At 46.0% G+C, this 14371-nt stretch overlaps 1 protein-coding gene across 1 annotated transcript; it reads left to right on the top strand.

Moving 5' to 3' along the window:
* Positions 1 to 772: 772 nt before the first annotated feature.
* PKD2L2 (polycystin 2 like 2, transient receptor potential cation channel) lies at positions 773 to 12673 on the top strand. Its single transcript, XM_055718645.1, has 14 exons — positions 773 to 1086; positions 1473 to 1574; positions 1926 to 2059; positions 3216 to 3472; positions 4241 to 4462; positions 5061 to 5289; positions 5836 to 6012; positions 7520 to 7698; positions 8913 to 9033; positions 9678 to 9779; positions 10925 to 11001; positions 11112 to 11163; positions 11932 to 12053; positions 12497 to 12673. Exons 1-14 carry the CDS (start codon positions 1029 to 1031, stop codon positions 12612 to 12614), a joined length of 1950 nt encoding a protein of 649 aa, XP_055574620.1. The 5' UTR covers positions 773 to 1028; the 3' UTR covers positions 12615 to 12673.
* Positions 12674 to 14371: the final 1698 nt, after the last annotated feature.

Raw genomic sequence — 14371 nt, 5'->3', positions numbered from 1 at the left:
ACTAGGTGCTGACGTTCCCTTAATGCTAAAACACGTCAGGGAGGTGACATCAGTATTTTTTCTCCTTGCACGCTTGACCCAAGGGCTGCCCGGTATAACATGAAGCATTAAGGTGACCATGTTTTCCCTCCTTACTCCTGTACTCAAGGAGTGGCTGTGACTTATCTGACTGTTGGCTCTCAACAGGCTGTTGACTTAAATCATCCAAAGGGTTAGCATGCTGCAATCCACAGCGTGCTATTCAAAATAATAATAAACCCCGTGAAACTTTATTTTGCTGAATGGCAACAAACCTAGTCTCTGAAGATATTTCAACTGGAGTCAGTGTAGGGAAATTTGCGAGGGTGGAAATACCCTGAGCTCCTCCCGGGCAGCGCACAGTAACACCGCTGCTGGTCAGCAAACCCCACCAGCTTCTTCTAGAATGGATAAAATGGGGGCTCGGCTTCACTCCACACTGCTCTACCATGAAATAAAACCCCCAAACCTGAAATGCGTGTCACCAACTATTAACCTCCCAGCAAAATCCTGCAGCTCTGCCCTGGCGCTTCTCCTCTGGGCTGCCCAAGCAATGGAATATAGCGAAACACGCAGCCCCCCGCGCTCTTTGCAGGTTCCAGCTCCGGGCCCCCCTTGGCCCAAAGGCTTCGCCTGCAGGCAGGGGCACCCCGTCAGGCCTGGCAGCCTGAGCTCGCACCGTTAATTATCTATATTCGTTAGCGTACGTTTCAGTGAGCGTACCCTACCTTCTCTGCCTCTCTTCATGGCAAGAAGGGGATTTCCCAATCAGCTGCATTTAGCCTGGAAGCAACCAGATGATGCAATTCAGCGTTTCGTTCCGCCGCGAAGGCTGCCCACCCGGGCTGTAGCTGAGGGGCTCGGCGGGCCGCGGCCCCCCCGCCCCGGCAGCCTGTGCCCGCTGCGGCCCCGCTCCCCGGCCTGGGCCTTCCCGCAGGCGGGACCCGGCCCCCCGCAGCCGCTGGCGATTCCAACCGGGGAGCGCCGGCAGCCGGCCCGGCGGGGCGGCCATGGAGCCGGCGGCAGCGCGGCAGCGGCCCGCGGTGGACCCCAGGCTGAGCGGCAGCGGTGCGTGAGGCGGCCCCGCGCCCCTCGGGGCTGCCCCCCCCACCCCCCGCTCCCCACCACACCACCCCGCTCCCCTCAGGGCCAGCACACACGCACCACGACCCCCCACCACACCACCCCACTCCCCTCAGGGCCAGCACACACGCACCACGACCCCCCACCTCCCCACTCCCCTCAGGGCCGCCCCACACACACCACGACCCCCCACCTCCCCGCTCCCCTCAGGGGCCGCCCCCCACCGCTCCCCTCAGGGGCCCAGCCGGAGCCCCCCAGCACAGCTGGGCCCTGGGCCCACCATCCCCACAGAGGGCAGGGGGCTGCGGGCCCCTTCAGTCAGGCTCTGCCCCCTGACTCCCCTCAGCTCCTGCCGCCATTTCCCCGACCAGGTGCCACCAGGCCCCCGGTCAGTTGCAGTCCGCAACTGGAACTGAAAACCACCCTGTGGGAGCTGGTCATCTACATCATTTTCCTGATAGACCTCTGTATCGGTAAGTCAGCAAATGACCAAGGCAACTTAAGCTGTTTACAAATAATTAATGTGGCAGGCCAGGGCTGGAGGCAACCTGGGCTAGTGGCAGCTGTCCCTGCCCGTGGCAGGGGGTTGAAACTGGGTGGTCTTTAAGGTCCCTTCCAACCCAAACCATTCTGTGATAAACGGTATCTCTTTCAGTACTTACTCTTCACTCCACCCGACATCTACCCAAAGGCACTTCAGTCACAATCGCTCTGACGGCCCTCTTCTAGCAGCATGCCTTAGTGACAGCTGAAGCAGCAAGGTTAGCTGTTCTCATCCTCTCATTTCTGCTTGCGAGCATCCCCTCTTTACCCCTTCTTTCCAGTGACGTTCAGCACGGTGAGCACAGACATGTACTACCTGAACAAAGTTATGTCCCGTCTCTTCCTGGAGCCCTCCTCCTCTGAGGACAACAGCAGTGGTTTCAGCAGTATTAGAAGCAGAGCTGATTTCTGGAGGGTACGGCTTTCGTTGTAAAACAACTTCATTGTAAAAAAAACCTTTGGTTGTAAAAATCTATTTGCTCTCAGAGAGCAAATGAGCCAAGCAGCTGCTAGTGTGTAATTTGGACCAGTACAGTCTCCTCACAGTTCTCCTAAAAACCATGTACTAGATACTGCTTTTGGCTGAAGAAAGGCAAACAACATCTTAAAATGCATTTGGAGAAATTCTGGGTATAAACAATAATACTGATACTTCTGAGTAATCAGTTGAGGAAAACAACAGGCCAATTAATTGCTGCATCATATTACGCTTGGTCTGAAAAGAGCTTCAATAAAACAAAGATTTTTGGTTTACAGTTCTTTTGACTTTCAAGTTTTAAAAAAGGTTTTTATGATTCTACTGGGGCAGCCAGGAAACATTGCCCAGCTGGCAACGGAAGGCAAACTTTCTCACCCTACTCCCCCTTAGAAATGGAAATGTCTGGTTATAACAATTCATTTGGAAGAATTGTATTCACTCTTATCAGGATGTCTCTTATTGCTAGTCCATAAAATAGTGAGACCTTGCTGAACACTGTGTGTGCTGAGGTCCTAGAAATGATTGTAATACGTGCTCAGATGGTCTCAAACCATGGCAGCATGTTGTTTTATACTCAGAATAATGTTCTCCCTAAGTTTAATGCTCTTTATCTGCAACTAAGAAATACCCAGAAAAAGACGGATTTTCTCCCTGCTTTCAAAAATAAATACTTCATTTAGATTCAGATGACTAAAAATCCAGTGAGAAATACATCCCAAAACAGATCTTCAGAGACCAAGATAACCAACAGATTTTGTTAAAACAACATATAATGTTTGTGTTTAAACATATTCACTTAGATTTCAGCAGAATTTTTCAGAGAAACGCCAAACAGACGTTGCGTTATAGTCTTCCCCTGAATATTCCCATTACATATCTCTGATAGAATTGCATAGGAAATAGAACGGACATAGCAAAAAGATATAAATATATTGTAATTATGGGACAGCACAGAAGTGGGAATTGTTTGTATTCTAGCTTAGACTATGTAGCTACAAGCAACCTGAGAACCTTGTAGAGGTTTGTATGTTAAAAGGTGTGGGAACAGTGGTATCTAAATCTTTTGAAACTTTAACCTCACTTGTACACATAGTTTGCAGAGGGGCCCCTGCTGGATGGGCTCTACTGGGAGCAATGGTATAACAACACGACGTTAACCCTCCAGAACAACAGCAGCCATATTTACTATGAGAATTTGCTGTTAGGAGTAGCCCAGATTCGCCAGCTGAAAGTACGCAACAACACTTGCTCCATCTACCCGTATTTCCGTGCTTTTTTACAAGACTGTTACGGTGAATATCGTTATGGAGCTGAAGACAGGTCTGACTTTGGTCTAAGGAACAAATCAGAGTAAGTCATCCTACATCAGCAGAAAAATGTTTTTTAAAACCTAACCAAATCCTTAATGCCACTGTTCTCCAGTGAGTAACACAACCGTGCATGCAATTAGCTGAGATTTCTCTTGTTTACATTGAGATAAATGGTGGATTTGGTTTTGTGCCAACATTATAGACAAGAGTTTGGCATGGGAAATCTACAGCAGAGAGACAAGACAAACTGGAAACAGCAAGCCCAGTTCAGCAGAACCACACGTTAGTGGGCCTATCTCCACTAACATCTCTGGAGAAATGCTCAGTTATATAAGGCCTGGATTTAAATCACATGTTTATAAATTGGAATCATGCTAAAATGCCCTGCAAACAGAGCCAAAAGGCCTGCTTCACACACTTCATTTAGCACTGATTTAACACAATGAAAGAACATGTGAACATGCCACAGTAACAATGAACTATATAAACTAGAGATATTCCATTTACTTATAAAGGTTTTAAGGTAATAAACTGTCTGGCCCACATTGGGTGAAATCCAAATTCATAAGCAGTTGCTGTTTTATGAATGTACTGAGTCGCTATATAAAAGAAATGGGAATATCTTAAGACCGTATGTCTTGTGTGTATTTCGGGTAAAGAAAACTGTTATTTAAAGGTCTGGCTTAAATGGTCAGTTGTGGATGCAGAAGAACACAAGAACTAACAAGAATTGTATAAAATAAAAGTTAAAGCTTACTTCAGTCCAGGTTCCATAAGCTAAGCTCCTTTGTTTTCCCATTTCTAACAGATGGAAATACACCTCAGCCCCCTCATTATCCCCATGGTACTGGGGATCTATGGGCTTGTACAGCAGTGGAGGATATATGTTCAACTTACCTAAATCTAAGCAGGAGAGTGTAGAGAAGTTGGTGTTTCTCAGACAGAACAGCTGGCTCACTAGAGGAACCAGAGCTGTATTTATTGACTTCTCAACATATAATGCTAACGTAAACCTCTTCTGTATAATCAGGTGAGTTCTTACTTTCACTACATTTGAAATCCAATTTACTGAGGCATGATGCTTCCATAAAGGCACAAGGAAAGGCTGGTCACCTCAGGCATATGCAGCCGCCTTTCCCAGGTGTGGCTGGCGAGAGAGCAATTCATTAAAAATGCAGAAATTCAGTTAGGGCAGAGAGCAGACCCAGATCCTTCCTTTCCATTTTTTTGTAATAGTTGGTATCTGGTCTGCACAGCTGTCTGTTGGAATAGATTTCATAGCCTTTTGCAAGGTCAGACACTGGATTATTAGTCCTGTTGTCAGCTAGTGGAGGGAAAAGACTCAGGGGATGGTGAACATTTGTTCTTCTGAGACACAGTTTCTTTAATGACTTTTAATGAAACACCAGAGCTTGGGCATCCGAAGAGCTTCTCGTTTTCCCCTCAGCCTCCCCAACCATGTAATACTCTTTTTCTTGGGGGACTTAGTGGAACACTTACAGTAATATCTTACAGATGTAGGAGTTCCAGTAAGGCATTATTAATACAGGAATAATTAATACTAGAAAATTAAGGGCTGAGATGATTTAAAGGGATGATAACTAACAGCAGTCCCCAATTTTTTTCAGGTTGGTGGTAGAGTTCCCTGCTACTGGGGGTGCTCTCACCTCCTCACATATCTACTCTGTGAAGCTCCTCAGATACATCACATACTATGATTACTTCCTGGCTTCTTGCGAAGTCACCTTTTGCCTCTTTATCATTACATTCATAATCCACAAAGCTATCAAAATAGTAAAACTGAAAAAGGAGTATTTCAGAAGTGCCTGGAACTGGCTGGATTTGCTGCTGCTGGTGGTGAGCTACCCCTTGACTTTCACCTTGACTTTCACCTCTGTGCTTGCCAGCTTAGGCTAGCACTGGAGAGACAGCCAGCGAGCCAGAACAGCCCAGACCTGTGTCTGGTTGGTCAGTCACCCGCTGTTCTACGCTGAAGAGGCCACATGGCCCACCATGGTTCAGCACACTTCGACTCTTCTCTAGCCCTGCTGCCAACTTGCTGCAGCGCTATGTCTTTTCTAATTGTTATCCACCCTATTTGTTTTAGACTTCATCTTTGCAGAGGGGGAAAGTACTAGTGCCTAACAGAGCTAACACAGTAAAACCACAGCATATGCGGCATGTTACATAGCACAGGCCCAGAATTATCACAGTAAAATTACAAATGATTTGGCCAATAAAGTCTCATATATACAGTTTATGACAAAGCATCTAAAAAGCTTAGCTTCTTCAAATCTAACCAAGAGCCTTTGGAAATCAATACAGTCTTTTCTGTGCAAATTGACAGTCTGAACAGAAGGCAGGTAGCTGAACTTCAGTTCCACTGGTCTCTGCTTTTTTCAGGTATCTGTCCTTGCCATTGCCCTCAATATCTACTGCACTGCAGCAGTGTCCCTGCTAATGGAAGAGCTGCTGTCTAATGCCCATGTATATCCAGACTTCTACTTCCTTGGATTCTGGCAAGTCCTTTACAACAACATCGTTGCTGTCAACATCTTCTTTGCTTGGATAAAGGTATTGGCTCTTACTCCCTTTTTTTGTACTCAAGAATCATAGTGTTTCTGAGCATGAAATAAATGTTCACTTTTGCCTATTCATGGATGCATTGCAGAGGTGGAGCTAAAAGGGAGAATTTTGTTTGTAAGATTCCAGAAGAGTTTAAAATTACCTCCTTCTCATAAACACGGGTCATACAAATTCCAAGCCATCTAAAAAAAATTGTGCACATGGGCAGCTGTCTCCATTGGAGCAGCTGGGAAATTACCATAGCCAAGCAGCCCCTTTAAACTTAAGTCTTTTCCTAGACCCAATATTATCCAGGTCACAGCCTGACCTATACCAACCGCACAGCTGTAGTAGGTGAAGCTATTCATAGCTATTGTAGCCAAAGGCTGTGAAAACAGTAGCAACTGCAGAGGAAAGGGAAATGTGTCTGAACGTGATTCTGAAGTGGCTTTGTGCCAGGACACCTTTAATTTCATTCTTACTTGCGAGATTTGCTGGTCTCTGGACGGAGTAGCAAACTTCTCTAGGATTAGGGGCTACTTTTGTTCTTAAGCAGGTGCTCTAGGGCCAGACCAGTCCTGCAGGTGTGTACGCCACTGCCCCTGATCTAGTAAACCCTGCTGGCACAGCCTGGGGTCTGCACGCCTTCCCCTCTACCCAGCAAACATCAGTGACTGCAGTTTGGGTGGCCCCAGTGTTCCCAGCAACCAGATGAAACTGCCCCGAGCTTTGCCCAAGCTCAGGCTGCCTGGCCCTCTCTCCCCCAAGGTATCTGTAAAATGCCCAGCACAAAGCAGCTGCGAAACGGGCAGGGGAGGTGCTCATGTCTGCCAGAAGATACCACGCTTTACAGTCATGCCCCAAGTACCTGAACATAAGCTGTCGTGAAAGGTCATGTCCTTCCAAAACAAACAGGCTTTTGGCTTTCCTCCACCTCCCAGGCTGAGGCTGCAGGAAGAAGCTGTTGGGGAGCGTTGACTGTTAACCAGTTCTGTGGACAGTCTTCCTCGATACATTCATTCTGTACCCCGGCTGCACATTCCCCCTGCATCATCCTCCCCTCAGACTGATGACTGTTAATTATAAACACAGTTGTGCTACTAGATTAATTACTGTCATTGAACAAGGCTTTTGTTCAGGCCTTGTTTCAGACCCAAAGTAAAAGAGCTCCTCACCAGCTCAGCCTGGCAGGGAACCCTCAGCTACAGGAGGGTGGTATGGCTCGCCACCTCCTTGACCAGGGCTCCGTGTCTGCTAGAGCTGCTTACACGTACCAGTACCCAGCAAAGACCTGTCTACACACTGTTAGCTTTAGGACATAAGCATATTTGCTTGGCAGAGTATTAATCTTCTCCAGAAGCACACCCAATCCTAGTTCTCCCTACTGATACATACCATGCAACCTATTTCTAGGTATGACTTAACCTGTTACATAGTACTACAGAAAACATTCCAGAAATTCTGTTAAGAAATGGCAATGTATTTTGATCCCCCAATAACAACACGTTCCGTTCTTTTGCAGATACTTGAATATGTACAGTTTAACAAATCGACGCGGCTGCCCTCCATATTATCTCGCTGTGCCAAAGACATCATTGGATTCGCCATCATTTTCTTTATCATTTTCTTTGCCTATGCCCAGTTAGGCTATCTGATCTTTGGGTCACAAGTTGAAGATTTTTCTACTTTCCAAAACTGCATGTATGCTACTTTCTAAACTTTTTGATACAAACCCCCCAGCTGGTGCACGTGCAAGCCAGTTTCTGCCAAGCAGAACTTAGAAGAGTACAGGTTTCCCACACTCAAGCTTATTTCAGAGTATAACCAATTTTCTTGCCTTAGAATCTGTTTCCCAAAGCCTTTACAATGTTCAAAACACCACATGTACACCGAATAGGTCAGGGAAGCATAAGAAGGGGGAGCTCAGCAGTAGCTCACCCGCTGGAGCTATTAGTCCCACAGCACAGTCCTTCCATGTGTAAGGCAGGCAAAATCAGGCAGGCCTGGCAGCAGGCTATTCCCTTTTAACTCTTTCAAAAGCAAGATTGTGAAACTACCCAGCAGACATGCCCCTGGGTATGTGACACCGTCCCCAGCATGAAAACCCCTTGACTTCTCCACTCAAGAGGCTCCCTGCACAAGCTGAGCACATTTGCAAACAGGAATTACTGCTCTTTTAAGAAAACATCCAGCTGCATAGCCAAGAGTCCCCAAATCCCATCTGCCAGCTCTGTTACTTTCCTTCCCAGACTGCTTTCAGCCACTCACTGTAGCAACATCATCGGATCAATTCCAGACTCCAACTGGAACTGGGTTTGATGGTCCTTGCACCTTGTAGAAACCCTAACCTGTCACCTGCAGTGCGCGCTGTGTTTTAGCCCACGGCTATGTTTCTTACAGCTTTAGAGATCTGTAGCATACCAGGTCTTTGAAAGCAGCTTTTCATGTAAAAGTAAGGCGCTTCTAAAGCGGAAAAATAGCTCATTTTGGATCCCCTTGGATGTGAGATAGTTCTAAGGTGCTGCAATACAGAGAAATAAGTATTTATTTGTCTTAGCTAAGAATAAAATCCCTCATAGGATTTAATACTTGCTGTACTAACAGAAGATAAGGGATCACAAAGCTAGAACAGAAGAGAAATAAAAAGAAAAGCCACAACAGTTGATTTATCAAAAATGAAAGTATTTTCTCATGCAAGCCATTTAAAAATTCCTTTGTACTTTCAAATCATGAAATATATTCTAAATACACCATCTGCCACTGCTCTTATCCTGTGGCTTGCCTTTTGATTTCAGTGACTAAGGTAATGGTGAATCAGTCTCAAATGTATCTGTTAACTTTTTTTTTTTTATAAGACTTACAATACTTCTCTTTAGAAGTTAGTCAACCTCATTCAGGTATGTTTTTTCTTCCAGCTTTACACAGCTTCGTCTTGTACTGGGAGATTTTAATTTTGACACCATAGAAGCAGCAAACAGAGTCCTTGGACCTATTTACTTCATCACATTTGTATTCTTTGTGTTCTTCACATTGCTGGTAGGTATCATCTTACAAATGCTTACCCTTTTGCATAAGCTGCCCCTTAGAACCCCAGGGCAGAGAGAGTCCAAACTCTTTTGCAGGAGTTCCCAGCAGGCAAGACATTTCACAGCTCTCCCTTCCTCCCAACAGCCACGAAAGGGGCTTTTGCACCACACAACAAGCACGTTCCACCTTTCACTTTACTGCACCACCCGTTTCTCGAGATTTTAATTTCTGAAAACTTAATTGAGCGCTCTTGAAAACTGCATAATGTCAGCCTTGTCAGCTAGGAAGGTTAAAGGGAGACTTTGATGGGACTGTGTAGGTGCAGGTCTGCTTTATCAGTTAGATTGATGTTTTCATTAATTACTTCAGATTGAAACACCATCTGAAAAAGCTACAAGTCTACCACAGAAAATCAATTACCTCCAAGGTGTCCTTTTAGCCGGTACTGCAGATGGGAAATAAGTCACTTGCCTCCCAAAAATATTCCCTAAAACCATCAAATAATTTAACTGCATTAGAGCATGTCCGCACCCAGAAAAGTTCTTCAGTTCCATTAGTTACATGCCCTAGCACAGAACAGCCCCAAAAACAACAGTCCCAGAATAACACAAATGAAATTTCCAGAAACAAATATCTGTGTCCTTCCTATGCAGAACATGTTTTTGGCTATTATAAATGACACCTATTCAGAAGTCAAAGCAGACTTTGAAGTGCTACCCAGTCAAGAACTTCGAATCAGAGACTTCTTTAGACAGGTAAGTAAGCAGCTCTCTACCTACCTCATTTAATTCAAGGTAAGAGGAGGAATTCTAAACTACATCACTCACAAAGACCCTTAAATAGCTGGGCCATAACCATTTAAGAACACCCAATATTTGGTTTTTCACCTTAAATAAACATTTGACAGATACAGAGACATCCTTCCATCAAACCCACAGGGGCTCCTAATGGGAAGAGCAGCACATGAGTGAGGGGGCAAGGAGCCTACCTTTACTTCACCCCTTTTAAAAGCAATATTTAAGACCAGCCTGGTTTGCGATACGTGCCATCATCAGTTTCCTTCAGAGCTTACTTGTTGCTGCTCTTCCAAACCGAGAAACTAAAAGATCTTCTTTGCATGGGAAGACAAGTGGAAATACGTACCTTTAAAACTCCGCATGTTCAGACCATTTTTATGTGCCAGAAGCGAGTACAAAAGGGGAACAAATCTTTCCCTAACTTTTCAGTCCAACTTGAAATTATGACCTCCTCCTTTCATGCCACGTGCATACACTGAAGCCAAAGAGATTGCATGCAGTTCTGTTGCTGGGACAAGTCAGTACCTCTGCCTAGAAACCTGACTTTAACTGGGGAATACAGCATCACCAGTGAGACAAATAAGATGGAGATAGGTGTGGGGTGAGAGACGTGCACATTCAGACTGTGCTTCTCCGAGGTGGCCTGCACTGACCACTCTGTAGAGCGGCTGGCAGCTCTGTCTACCTGACATTTTCCTGTAGGAATTCATGAGTGGCGTAGATACACATTACGTTGCTTCTACAAAGCCTGGCTTTCATGAAGGAAAAGGAAGGGGGAGGCCCAGCTTCAGATTACTCTACCCAAGGTCATTCTCCTACGTATCAGGGACTACAGTAAGACTACACTGAATATGCCTGAAAACAAATTCTTACTGGTTTTGGTTGGCTGTGGCCTTCAGGGATTTCATGACAAATCTGAGATATAGCAGGACAAGTTCTTTGAGATGAGCTAAGGGAACAAAGCGATACACTGGTGGGATTTCTGTTTAATTGCCAAGGCATTACACTGGCGGTTTGTTCCTTGCATTCAAGTCCTTGTGCAAAAGTGCCTCTGGTTCGACACACGCCATTTAACGTGCCTGACCTTCCCTGTCTCTGTTCAGAGCCGCAAGGCCCTTGTCAAGCTCAAGCTGAAGAAACCAGAGATGGATACAAGTCCAGCAGATGAGAGCTTGGGAAGGTAGGATCTCAGCATCTGCTGTTACCCCCTGCACCGAGCACAGGCCTATTCTCACGTGACTTCTGTCTCTTCTCATTTGCGTGAATGACAAGCGAGGAATTTTCAGCCAGCACAAGCAAGGATATTTCTAAGCTTTCCAACGGTGACAGTGCTAATGAAAAGGTAGGCTTTATTCCTTCCTGTATTCTTAGGAACTGATTATACTTCAGAAGCTGAATAATAAAAGGAGTTACAGTTGTCCCCACTGTTACTTACAAAAGATATTTCTCCACAGGATGCTATTTTTAACATCATGGGAATAGTAAAAACTAGACCTATAAGTAAAGAAAGATCACTAATTATGCCCAAAACTTCAAATGAAAGCTTGTTCAGACAAGGTCATACACTAACTACAACAGCAGAGCTGGCAGTAGGGTGGGATCAGTGAGCTGGGCATTTGCCCAAATGTTAAACAGAAACAGATGTATGGAAAGAAACAAGTTTTACACCAATCTATTGGGTCACAGCTGCCTCTACAGCAAGGAGGATTGCTGTAGCTTCATTTTGCTTTACAAAAAGATTCCAGCAGTCTTTGGTACTTCTGTACCTGGGGTAAGCCTGTGCAAGTACTTCTAAAATATTTTTTTAAAAAAATTACTTCTACAACAAGAAAGAGTTAAAGCCCCTTGGCTAGCTGTAAATACTACTACATACAATGCCTGCAGTCTCTTTAAACTCTGAAAAGACGTGTGTAGTCCTACATCCTGGTTTTAGGAAGGGCCAGAAGGAAAATCTACTTTCAGATAGAGAACATTTTTCTCGCCAAAGCGGCATGTATCTTTCCCTGCATGCATGGCCCCTCCCTGCATGAGTGATTGTGTTACAGGAACTCTAATGAGCCATGCCAGCTTTGTCTGTGATTTTTTTTTAAATCTCTCTGATGATGAATAGAGCCATCTGAAGTTATCGAAGCTAAAGAAAGGGAAAGAAAAACGTGGTCAGAAGTATGCACCTACCGAGGGCACGGACTCAGTCACAGCTCAGAGCTACGTCTCCACCGCAGACTTTCAGTGGTAAGTGTGTGTGTGTGCCTGCTGGCCTAGTCCCATCCCAAGGCACCTGCTGCCCTAGCTGAAACCCTCACCTAGGCACGACCTGAAAGACACAAGATCAAAGTCAGTGATTTTAAGATCTTTTAAGTGCTCCTATACTGGCTGACAACAGCTGCCCTCTGGGAGGGAAGAAGGAAACACAAGAATTTAGCAGAGAAGCTTGTAAGGACATTAGTCAAGAATGAAGTGGAACTAGAATTTAAAATATTGCTGCTCTTCCAGAACATCTCCTTGTGGCTGCCCAGGGAGGGGGACAGAGACTGTAGACCTTGTGCCTGTGAAGTAGCATTTCAGGACTTAAGACCCCTGACAGCTGACACAAGTGAGCAAAGAAAGAGGTTGCAAATGCAAGTTTAAGGGCAAGTGCCATCTCAAGTTTATGCGGCTGTATTTGTGTGTTCTAGGCTCTTCAGGTATACAGTAGAGTTGCAGAACAAATTAGATAACACTAATGCAAAAATCAGGAGAATTATGAAAAGCATGGAACTGAAGGATGCTTCAAGACAAGAGAGCATAGTGTAATGCACGAGCTCATCCGGTAACAGAGATGGCCTGACTCTATACAGAGTTTAAGTAAATCCAAAGTCTCCCTTCCCCTCCCCTCCCCTCCCCCCCCCCCCTTTTTTTTTTCTTCCTATTTCTGGATAAGAGAAGCAGGGATGTTAATAAAGGTATATACCATTGTTGCTTCTGGGTCTTTTCTCTGAGTTTCAGGTGCTGCTTTAACTCTGAAAACTGACCAACCTTACTAGCAAGAGCTCTGGGTGGGTACATCTACAAATGTCTGAACAACATTTGTTCCTCTGCCTTGCTTTGGGGAGAGAGATGTGCACCCCGAGAGCAGACCGTGAGCAAGGGCAGCACCCTGGGGCCGCCCCGCGCCCCCGCTGCCCCTCTGGCACCGCGCACCCAGCGCAGCCCTCCACCGTGGCACAGCCCAGCACACGGTCCTTGGCCCTCGCTGCCCCGCAGCGCCTTCTTCTGCTAGTCCACCTGCTGCCAAGGGTAACGTTAATTTCTCAACAATTCTTGTTCCAGGCACCCCTTTGCTTCCAAAACAGGTTACTGTTGCCTTCAGAGAAAAAAATTACTCTTTCAGGAAACAAAAAAATGTTTTTGATCAAGCCTCAACAGTGGAGCCACTAGAGCGCGCCTTGCTTCACCCCTGCACCAGCCTGGCTTTTCAGAACATCCTTTTAATTCCTACACGCGTTTGTTGCCTTAGAGACACGGTGTCCTGTTCAGACCAGAAGCCACCTACTCCTGTGTAGTCGTTAACGTGTGTTCATTGCTGGGCCTCAGCCACAGGAAGAAATAAAACCCGTGTCCACACGCCATCTGAACACGCCGTCAGACACCCCGGGCTGCAGTACCCCACTCTGCACCACACAGCCCCTGTCCTAGGGAAATTCTGCTGCTCAGGCACAACACGTAACCCCCAGCCCCCGAAGTATCCGGAATCTTCTATCAATCCTACAAGGATTTATAATATTATAAAGCCTTATTGTCCTGCAAAGCACCATCGAGCTACTACCTGGTCTCTCTGCATCTAACCGCAGTGCGGAGGAGCTGTGTGACGGGGGAGGGAGCAGACAGGCATTCGAAGGGACCCCGGAGATGACGGCGCCCAGCAGCACGATGCAGCCACGCGCTGGTTTGCCTGTCAGGGTTCACCGGCTCTGTTCTTCGGCCTCCTGGCCAAGCCAAGCCGTGCCGTCCTCGCTGTTCTAAAAGGGACAGTTTAAAATAACACACCGCTTCCAAAGAGGCCTTGTTGCTATGCAGTATCCCACGACACTTGTCCCAGAAAACGCAGGTGACTAATGATCTGTATCCTCATTACTCTCTAGCCTGACACGCAGGAAAGCAGATGCATTACGCCTCTGGCATCTCCAGACTTTCCCCCTCCTTGGCAACCCCTCTCATACTAAAAAGTCTCGAAACCTTTAGACACTGTTCCTTACCCAGAACTTCCCGGGAAAGCTTTCAAGCACTCCTCAACCTTGCTCTGCTCCTCTGGGGCACAGGAAACCCTTTTTAATAGCCTGCCTCACTTTTCTCTCCTTGCCCCACAACAAGATGGCTCAGGCAAACCTCTTTGAAGAGGTAAAGCTTGGAATACTATGGATTTGCATGGTCTCAGAACTGGTTCTTCATCAAGGAAGATTGGTCCCAGTATCACCAAGCTTTTTGCACCCTCAAAAATAGCTGTTTCTCCTCTGTTCTGGCTAATGGTGTTCAACACAGGGTTATTTTTCCTTCGTTAAAATTATCAGTTT

This window comes from Falco cherrug, chromosome 8, assembly GCF_023634085.1.
Source record: "Falco cherrug isolate bFalChe1 chromosome 8, bFalChe1.pri, whole genome shotgun sequence".
In the NCBI taxonomy this organism is placed as follows: Eukaryota; Metazoa; Chordata; class Aves; order Falconiformes; family Falconidae; genus Falco; species Falco cherrug.
This window is presented reverse-complemented; position numbering and strand designations above follow the sequence as displayed.

Bases quoted from the DNA above. Each gene is read 5' to 3' on its own strand.
- PKD2L2 (XM_055718645.1), top strand. From the start codon at position 1,029: ATGGAGCCGGCGGCAGCGCGGCAGCGGCCCGCGGTGGACCCCAGGCTG. The intron at 6,013-7,519 runs GCTCTTACTCCC...GTTCTTTTGCAG, and splicing joins TTGCTTGGATAAAGGTATTG to ATACTTGAATATGTACAGTT. The intron at 7,699-8,912 runs GTATGCTACTTT...TTTTTCTTCCAG, and splicing joins TCTACTTTCCAAAACTGCAT to CTTTACACAGCTTCGTCTTG.